We start from the raw sequence: 10,773 nt of genomic DNA, 5'->3' as shown, positions 1-10,773 counted from the left end.
AAGCAACTGAATTCTACAACATTGCCAAGTGAAAAAAACTTCAAGTAGTTAATCTAAGCTAATAGTCTTGTTCATTCACTCCTTGTAAACAGCTAGTTAGGACATGCCAGTTTTCCTGTGTCATCCATGCAGTTCAGTCCTATGGTTTTACTGTCATGCAACGCAATTTTCAAACTTCAACTGAAACAGAAGGTGTGCGCTATAAATGCAAACTCTGTATAACAAACAGGTAACAGTTGAAAGTATGTAAATGGAGTAACCTCTTAATCATTTAAAAGTTGCAAATAATTATATTACATTGCTGAAAATGTTACTAAGTATGTAAAAAAGAAGTGAAGTCAGCAACTAACATATCCATACTGGTTCTCCCTTCCCCCACATACCAACAAAAGGTTCCACACAATTTTTTCAAATTTTATTTAATCTCAGAACCACTGCTATGTTACACCCATCAGGCTGAAATTTATTCACTCTGGATGTTCAAGTTTTGACAAATAGAATGGGTGACATGAGGATCCCTTTCCTCCAGTGTTGTGATGCAGTCAATATTGGTCCAGTAAGACAAAAGTTTTGCAGTCATTGCCTGCCCCCACCCCTTTATTTCCCCCAATACATGAAGCATGGCCTACCATTAGCATCACCCTTTTGTCTGCAATTATTTAAATAGGATGAGATGGAAACTCAGTTGTTTGCACATTTGTATGAAAGGTGACATAAACATTCTGTATTTTAACAAATAAACACTTAAACACAGGATTTTGTTTTGCCGTGTTGCAACCCTTTCATTTAAGGAAAAATATGCCCCCTTCCCCCAGCCATCACCATAATAAGTAACAAAACATTTGTAGTTTTGATTTTCATCAAGATTTCCAAACCGGCAGATTTTATTTTCACACCCTCTTCACAATAGACAAGATGCTTACCATATATTTAGGATTACAAGTTGTCACTAAAAGAAAACTTTACACGACCACTATACATTTAGGTTGAAAAACTGTCCTTGCATGAAAAATATACCTAGAAATCAAGTGGTAAACAAGAAAGAAAAACATTGAGAAGATTAATGTTTTTAAAATGTGCCATTTTGAATTTATCAACTCCTCCTCTACTTTTCATCCATACTCTGTTTTCACCTACAGTATTTGTTAAGGCAAACAGCTAATCCATTTCTGAAGAGGTGTTGTGGAAATTGTGGATAAACAGCAAACATTTGGCATTAAAATAGATAGCACGTATGTAGCCTCTAGTAATATACATTAAGCATCTCTCTTGGACTTCAGGATAATGACAGGGGAGCATGAACATGCTAACAATGTCAAAAAGGCTTAAAATTTAGCATCCAAGCAATTCCTATTAATGCTTTTGTAGTTTTCAAGCTCTAAGTAGTATAGATTTTATGCAAATGCATTAAAGAATTCTAGCTTGGCAAGTACACCCAAGCAGGTTATTAAACTATATATACAGAAAGTGATAAATACAGAATTAAAAGAGTCCTTCTGCTTCTCTTCATAGCCTTGAAAATTGACAAAAAACTTGAGGACAGCTCTACAATATTAAACATTAGGTAACCTCAGGAGCTGGGAAACCTAACTACACAAACTGATTAAAATACTCAGATGACTTTGTAGTGTTTAATACAATTCAGTTCGTAGTCAAGGGCACAAGACAACATTTAACAAAAATAATCACATCAATTGACCTAGAAATCAAATGTAAATAGATATGAATACAATCTCCAAAATCTGTCTTTAAGTGAACATTAACCATTTATTCAAAGTTATACAAGAATTTGAAGGATAAAGTCTTCTGCAACAGGAAACCAACTTACAAGTTTCATGTCTCAGTTGAATTGAAGTGGAGGCGAGCGGGGCAGGGGAAGGGAAGGGTGAACAAACAAGTAAGTAGGCCTCATCCAGGCAGCTAGAAAGTAAAAACAGGCTCAACAGCAGCCTCCTCCAGCTTGTTGTCCTCCCTGATTGCCTGCAAGTGTTGCATTGGTGGCAGCATGTTGAGGGCCAATTTTTATGCCATTTGCCTGAAATGAAGTTTAATACACAGTGTAAGTATTTTAGAATATACTTGAAAAGCTACTTTTTCTATTTAGAAGATCATATAACAAGTTCTCCTAATGTATGCAATAAATACATAAAAGTTTGTAATTTTCCCCAGCATGTTCTTAGCAACTAAATATTATTTAAAGTAAGATGCCTTCCTTCTCATTTAAATTTTATCTCCATGTTACACTCTGTAGCTTAAACTCCCATTAAAAAAAAAAAAAAAACACAGAGCAAGAATTTTATTTGAATACTACTTGGCATATAGCTTAAAAACATACAACATTTGCTAAAAATGTATAACCTCTCCCCTCTTGCCAAAATCTCCACTAGTTTAATAGTTTCATATAAAACTTTTCCTCTCTAGACAGCATTTCTTTCTGTGTTGAATCAGCTGTAGAGGCTAAGGGCATACGAGTGTTCTGTGTCATCAATAATTTCTGTGATCCCAAAAGACATGGCTACTTGCCAAGAACCCACACACAGCGTAGCTCTTTCATTCATCAAAATCACACTTATATCTTAACCCTCACTCCCTCAAGTGGATTTTACCTAAAAATACACCACTTTGAGAAAAGTAATACAGTAGCTTCAGAAATTAAGCTCTTAAGGAAACTTTGCGTCACAGCAAATCTCAGATTTATAGTGCTTGGCAGTTGTTCTGCAGCAGTGGTAGCCTTCGGGTTTCTGGCACTCGCTTAGTATTGACAGCAGCTGATGTGGTTTCTTTTCGCTCTTTGACTCCCCTTTAATAAAAAGCATGCCCTATGGCTCATTGGTTTTGCCCCCTCTGGGCTGATAGCAACTTCTTGAGGAATCAAGAAGCCAGACTTGGCATAAAGCCAAATAAGTAGCACGGACTGTTGGCTCTTGACAGCATATTGCAATCAAAGCTCGGTAAGGCACAGTAAAGCAGTCAGCTACTATATGAAACTCGACAGATACAACAAGCATGCTTTTTCAAACACTCTGCTCTCCAATTTATATTGCACTACCAACTGCATTTTCTTCAGGAAAGATGTGAAAGATGATCTTAAATTTTTCATCAGTGAACTGAATTTAAGAAGTATTTCACCAACATGCACACACACTTTGCAGTCAGAATTAGTTTAGAGGATTACTATTCACATCTTATTTAGCTACAAGTTTCCTAATGCATTACTTTGCATACTACTGAAGTTTCTGATTTTTTCCTCTATGAAGTCATAAGTAATACTTTCAACAGTCTCAATTTCCTCATGTTGAAATATACTGAGTGGAAAGAGATGAAGCTACTTAATTTGAGTCCTGCAAACTCCCTCTCTACTCTGAACAATCCTGCAAGGACGGTAATGTCTAAGAGAAGCATCACACTGACAGTCTGGAAACACCTCTCCACAGAGTACAAACAGAACAGAGTAGTGGTGCAGATTTTCACATGTGGTTTCACTAAGCACCTCAGCAACAATATTCAGGCCAACTTGATCTTCAGCAAAGACTGACCACCTCACATTGTCAAATTTTTTATGAGACTGTTAACAGAGAGCTTATATAATACTAGTGTTACAAAGTAAGATTTTCAACAGCACAGTCATTTCAAAATTCAGGAGACATTATGTGTCTTTCTAGCTCTTGTTCCCCTTTCTCCAGCTCTCCACCCCTATCCCAAACAAGCAAAGGCACAATAATCTCTAACAATCTCTAATTTCACTAATGTGCATAAGCAAAATGGCTAATCTTTTATTCCCTACAGTATCCAGCCACCTAAACCAGGAACATTTCAAAAGTCTTTTATGTAACTCTCAAAGCAATCCCTCCCCTACACTGGACAGCTCATGGAGTGCATCTGGCATATCAACATGGTCCTCCATTTACATAGTGGAAAATTATCTTTGAAAACAGATGACACCATATGGAGAAGTGGATGAAAGTGGATTTTCTTCTCTTTTGGGGATTTATATTATTTTGCGATGCTTCATGGATGGATAGGGTCACTTATTTTAATCCATTTTTATCACAATGGCAGACAATTCTACAGCCAAATGAACAGGCAAATCTTTTACTGTCCAGCTTTCTAGGGAAGGTGAATTCTGTACTTTAAAAAAAGCAGAAAGTGTACAGAGTACTAAAAGTTACCTCATTATTAATGTCAAAAACGCCTTCCTGGATTTTCTCGTAGATCTCCTTTGCAGTATTAATAAATGCCTAAAACAGAGGAAAAAAGACCACAGACACAATGAATATCCTTCAGTGTAGGATGCACTAACTGGAATTCAATCTCATGTGCAGTTGCTTCAGTGAGACTTTCCTTCCTGACCCCTGCAGAAACAGGTATGACAACAGCATCCTATAACCCACCCTGAAGCAGCAATGGATCACACGCTGTTTACAAAAACAGTGGCATTTTCATAACATCTGTATTCTACAATCTGTTGTCCAGTAATTACAGGGAAAAAGTGGTTTTTAAGATATATAAATTACTTTTAAATTATTTATTTCTGACCCTTATGGATAGATTGTGTGGCAGATGGTTTCCCCTACCCTTAATATCTTTGTAATAGGCCACTCTAGATTAGAGTGCTTAGCAACATAAAACCACAGGGTACTTACAATGATGATGTAAGGATGCTGTCTGCTGGCTGAAACCTTACGCTATCATTTAATATTCACCTAATTTTAAGAACGTATTCTCTTTAATTAATCTTGCACACAATGGGTAACAGACATCTTAATAGCAGAAAGGAGAGACCCCAGGTTTTGTAACTACTCCTAAAAATCTATTGTTTTAAGTCAGAGAAAATACTTTGACACTCAGGTCTGACCAAGTGACTGATATAGATGTTTTTTGTTGAAGTTTACAATCAATGATTCCATTTTCATCTCTCATTTAGCTTTATAGGTCAAGTAACACCTATAATAATGCATAATTTAGGAGGTGATTAACAGCAGCTAGTAATTACAATAAACATGCAGTTCTTTTTGTTTTAAAATACCAACACCATGCAATCATACAAGACATGCTACCTTCTGCATAAGCCTATTACAGCAAATACAGATCTAATTCAAATATAAAAAAGTAAACAGGGTTCATGGAGAGGAACAAATCATACCTTTCCTCATTTCTACACTGGAAGCATTTGACTGCTGAACTTGCCACCAGAGCTTTGTTTCCTAATTAACAGGACTGATATGTTTTCACCTTTAAAGGCCTTACAGCTCCCCAGAGTAATCAATCTACTGCAGCTCAATTACTGCACCAAGCACACACCACAGCCAGTGAAGGAGACTTGAACGACTGCAGCAGGAGCAGAGAGATATGAATATGCATAAACTCTAAGTGGGTGATCGAATCATCACAGAGGGTCATGAGAATTTGCAGCAAAATAATGAGAAGAATTAATCATTGCAGATTCACAAGGCACTTAGGAAGCGAGTTCGTTTTTCAAACACGTGTTACAGTTGAGAAGAAAAATTGGCTTTTGGCCAACTATGAATTGATTCAAATTCCTCACAAACTGAAGTTTTCTATGTAAGGAAAAAAATTCAAACTTATCTTTGTTCCTGATAACATACTAATTATTGTAATGGCCTCATACATGTGCCCACTGAAAGGTGTAAGTCAACTTTGAAAATTCACACAGCAGGATTCTGTGAGGATTCTTACTTCTACTTCAGCGGGACATTAAACAGAGCTTGAAGTCTTAAAAAAGTGTTATGATAACTTCATGTAAACAAGCACTTAACAGTTGGCACTTCTAACTCTTCTAGAAGATGTTGGCTAAGTACACCAACACTCTTAGAATTAATTTCGTGAGAATTACATTAAATCTATAAAAATTGCTTTAGAGCAATAAACCACAATTTTAACAGACTCCAAACTCATACAACTGAGAATAAATTAACTTTTGGATACTACACTCAAGAGCAGTCATTGTAGCAATGTATCTATCCTCACAAAACCCAGTAAAACACACTGGAAAAAAGCATTGCACAAACATAAAATTCCTTCTGTTACTACACATGTACCATACAGAGCAAAAGAGCACACTGAGTTCAGTACAGAATATTTTATTATTAAACAAATTGGCCAAGAAATTGTTGATCTGAAAAATCCAAATATTCCATTAATCTCAGTTCTATAATTTCCGTTCTCTTGAAGTCATTATCTGACTACCCCATTCCCATCACTGATTCTGGTGCATGACATACTTAGTGTTAAAACAGCACATATTGTTACTTTACATAGCAAAATGTCAGGTTGCACTGGGCCACAGAAGTAATTCCTATTTGAAAACAAATTATAAAAACATAGCACATAATATATCTACCTCACATTCTCTTCTTTGGATGTGTTTTAAAAATTGCTACTTAAGAGCCTTGAAAAGAGACTTGAATCCCTTGATACTTCTATTTGTTTCTCAGATCCATGTATCTTAACTTATGATTCAAAGTGTAAACAGACTCAATCACATGAGAACATCACTAAAACAGCAGTCTACCTGCTTTAAGACTGTCTCATCAGATTTTGGCATTGCATGCTAGTGCCCCAATTATCAAGGACAAGAGGGTGAACTTGGTAGAACTGGCTTCTTCCAAAAATCTCTTTTAATACTGCATGTTCTCACTCTTATCTGGAACATGCAGTATACTATAAACTCTTAATTATTTATGGGCAGTTTATCCTATTTTCAGATTAACTGAGCCATAAATGCAGAAAGACAGAACAATTTCCCCTCAAATCCAGTTTAGATTTATTAGACCACATGCAGGGGACTACAAGAACACAGCTGTAGCACCTCACACGCCAGCTTGGATCCAGGTGCAGTTTAGCCACTTCCACACAAGACCTCACCAGCAAGCCCACAAGGACTCAGCTGGCTGCCTACCAAGCCTACTGCAGTTGCACTGTACGTTCCTATAATGCTGCTGCTACTAAAACACTAGACAACGATACTCATGCTTTTCCATCCCAAATCAGGTCCAGGTTCATTTTCACCACTCCAGGGGAGGCAGTACCAGAATCACCCTGCATTTATACATAATCACCTGAAAGATGGCAATGCCCTAGTACACAGTACCTCTATTACTCATAAAAGGAAGTGAGAGACTTTGGCAAAATCAGTACGTTTGACTTCCAAATATAAAATCCTTGACGACATTTTGTGAAAATTCAAGAAAACAATGTACCTTCAGGAAGATGTCTACATTTAATGTTTAACTCTGTTCATTTTCTAAACCCCAAATTACTGATGCTTTTTGCATGAGACCGCTGAATATAACTCTACCACAGCATTAAAAAAAGGTTGTACACAAGTTATTCAGTGACTTGTTTTAATGTAATGTATTTTTCAATTGTGTGTTCATTATAACTAGGTTCCCAAATAATAGCAATATCCTTTCGAGGAAAAGTGCATTACTGTACAAGTGGGAAAGTGATCTTGCAAGATGCGATCTGCCTGTTGTGTCATGCCTGCCCCTGCTGCAAAGCCAACAAAAGAGGCTTTTAAATCACAATATATCAGTATATTATCACTTTAGATTATTTGTATAAGGAGTTTCCCGGATTATATAGCAGCATGAGACTCAAGAAGTCACATCTCACAATGCTTGCCCCAAAAAACTCCCCAAACAATCCAAAACTGCAACTATGAAACACTACAGATACTGCATTTAAGGTAATTAATCCTACAAACACTGAATGTAGAATTAAATCAACTTCAACATTCATATAATCACACACAAACAAGCAATACAGTTTTACTACCCTTGAGACAAATCCAGGAAGAATGAATTCTGTAAAATGGTAAAAACAATGCAAGAAACAGGTAAGGGAGTAAGTTCCTGATACCTCTTGTCTCATGGAAGCTGTATGCAGGAGTAATAAGCTAGGGGCACCGGAACGTGAGTAGTAGAGGAACTACATTTAGTTTTTACTTGCAGATGTCAATAATGTCACTTGTCTTTCTCAGAAAGCTATTGGCAGGACAACAATCTTAGGACTTTGCTATAAGCTGAGCATAGCAGGAAAAAAACTTGTAAATGATTCACTGATACTTTTCAAAACTCAAGACTTTACAAGTTCATCTTTGCCTATAATCAGGTACGAGAGTACGTCCAGCCCTGCTAGCTCGTGGAACATGCTGCCCTCTGGTGGCAATGTTAAAATTAAATTTAACACGTGGAAATAAAAATTGAGCAATCATTATCTTCTGGATTATTTCTTACAATTACATGAGGAATGTTTAAAGGTTAAATGTTCCACAAATACTAAAGCATGACCCAGCCAACACCTAGAATTTTCCTCCTCCTCTCCAATTCCCTATCTTATCTTTTAGCAGTAAGATATGATATAGTTAGATTACTCTACTATTTAAGAATGCATTTGGAAACAGTAACAACATAGACAACAAATGGATTTATGCCTAAAGTATTCATCATCCCAGTGTGTAACCAGTGCTGGATGGCCACTTAATAAAATGAGATTCCAAAGCTTTGAGCAGCTCTTTTATGCAACCACAGTAAGGCAATGCTTTTTACAGGTAAAGTATCTTTCAGGAAGAAGCCTAGCGCACTAAAAGGGATGCAGAGGGGTTAGTAAGCATAGTAAGGTGCTATATAATGAACCCACACCCAAAAACCACCCGAACACATTTGTAACCTTGTATTTGAAGTACAGGTGCAAAGACACAAACCAGAAGCTAACAGCAATTTCTTTATGTCCCCATTGAGGCACAATCTTTCTGACAAACTTATTGAGCTGATACATATTAGCAGAGCTCAAACTGACTTAGTAAGTCCTGTAACTGTTGTTGAACAGTTACACAGGACACAATACTTGAGGGAAAACAAAAAAAGATAGACCCTTGCAGAAGTAAGAATCCATTTCTCCAGGAATCCACAGTTCAGGCAGGCAGTATCATACATTTAATGCTCTTCTATAAAGACTGAAACACTCAGTTAACTGAGACCTTTTATTCTCATCATACCATGAGATGCCCAGAAGGCCCAAGAACCACAGTAGAGCCAGTATTCCTTACTGTGAAGCTGGGGCACAATCCAAGGATTTGCCACAAGCAGCTAGAAGCTGTGAATCCTCATTACAGCCAGGTGTCCTGCCCCTTCTCCCTTCCTCAGCTGAACTGACACAAGCTTCAACCCCATTTTCTCACGGGAGAAACTGGCTAAAATGTCAGCTTTGCACAGCTGAAACGTCACAGGGCTTTGATTTCCAGGAACTTGAAGGAATACTGGTTTTGAAACGAACTAAGATAAACCTAACTTTTGGGTGGGTGTTTTTTTGAAGACTCATGACCAAGAAATCCTGCTCTTTTTTAAGTGCTAGTCAGATTACCTCTTGTGTGCTACTTTATCTTGCTATGAAAATTATCATCATTCTATGATTTTTAAGTTTTATTAACTAAATCCCTGCTTATGATATTACCATGTCAAACAACTGTTTGCATCCCAGCTGTTAGTTGTGTTCAAGGAGGGTTGGAAAGGAAATAAAACACACTCTAAAAATCAGTTCAGCTTCAGATCCCTTTAAGAATCTAATCTTTCCATGAGATTTTCACTTTCACCCCCTCAGAATATCACAAAAGGGCATCTCCTGTCTCTTATCTGTGCCACTGCTGAAGCTACAGGAGCTTTGAATATTTGTAATTCATTTAAGCAAAAGCATGAAAGAAGCTGACTGAAGAGAAAATTAAGTTACAACTGAAACAGAACCACTGGATGACCATCAAGCTCCATGTAGCAGAAGTGCTCCATTGCTCTGTTAAAACCATGAGTCTATTCAGATTTAATCCTAAATAATGAATTCATTATTGCATTTTATTTATGTGCAGACAACTTGGAATAACATAAAATAATGCTCTTAAGTTTGGCATAGGCACCCTTCCATATAGGAAACATACAGGAGTCAGCGATACAGTGGCACAACTCAAGTGAGACCAGTTTCTGAACAGTGATGCTGTTTAGCACTGCTTTGACCTGCATCCAGAAAAATTTCTGGCCTAGGATTGGTCACAACATTAATCATTAATAGAAGTAGCAGTCTGGAATGAAATAATAAGTTACTGTAACTGTTACTGCACTTAGTTACTGTAACTTCCCAAATACCGCTAGGTATTATCCTTACTTCTTGAGAATCAGTGCACATAAATAGATTCAAGCCATTGATATGCCAGGGACAAAGAGTTAAGCACCCTGTGCTGTAGGGGACTACATGGTCACCCTGAGGTCATGCTAGTGATTCTACTCTGCCCTTGCCCAAGCAGTAAGCTCTCAGCAAACTCTGAACTGCAGGTTGCAGGTAAGATCACACTTAATAAGTCACAGACTACTGCTGAACTACCAATGAAAAAAACTAATGTGATAAAATTGTTAATGTCTCTTGCAAATGAGACAAAAAAATTCTTAAGTATTATGTATTGGTTTAATGAGAGGTCAGAAAGTACTGGATGCTACGATTAAAACAAGTGCAAACCTGCCTGGGGTTCAGACCCCAGACTTATGTGTATACAAGCGCAAAGGCTCTCAATGGAGATCACTGTGTTTTCTTAGAAAAAGTAAATAAGCAACACTGAAGTCTGCAAACAGTGTTTCCAAGTGCACATCGCCCATTCACAGTAGAGCAAATATGTTAAACAAGATTCTAAATGTTAACAAGGCTCTACCATGGGAATGCCCACAGCCATTCATGACAAAGTGTACACTGCTCTAACTACAATCACCTTAG

The 10,773-nt window shown here is 37.2% G+C and overlaps 1 protein-coding gene across 1 annotated transcript in view; it reads right to left on the bottom strand.

Moving 5' to 3' along the window:
* Positions 1-393: 393 nt before the first annotated feature.
* Positions 394-10,773, bottom strand: part of RAB2A (RAB2A, member RAS oncogene family) — a 43,781-nt gene continuing 33,401 nt past the window's right edge. The window contains exons 7-8 of the mRNA XM_038126847.1: positions 4,170-4,238; positions 394-2,035 (exon numbers count right to left, since the gene is read on the bottom strand). Of these exons, the coding sequence (XP_037982775.1) occupies positions 1,940-2,035; positions 4,170-4,238 (165 nt within the window). The 3' untranslated portion in view covers positions 394-1,939. The remainder of the gene's footprint in view (positions 2,036-4,169; positions 4,239-10,773) is intronic.

The sequence above is a fragment of the Motacilla alba genome, chromosome 2 (genome assembly GCF_015832195.1).
Source record: "Motacilla alba alba isolate MOTALB_02 chromosome 2, Motacilla_alba_V1.0_pri, whole genome shotgun sequence".
Lineage (NCBI taxonomy): Eukaryota > Metazoa > Chordata > Aves > Passeriformes > Motacillidae > Motacilla > Motacilla alba.
The sequence above is the reverse complement of the archived record's forward strand: the minus strand, read 5'-3'. Positions and strand labels throughout refer to the sequence as shown.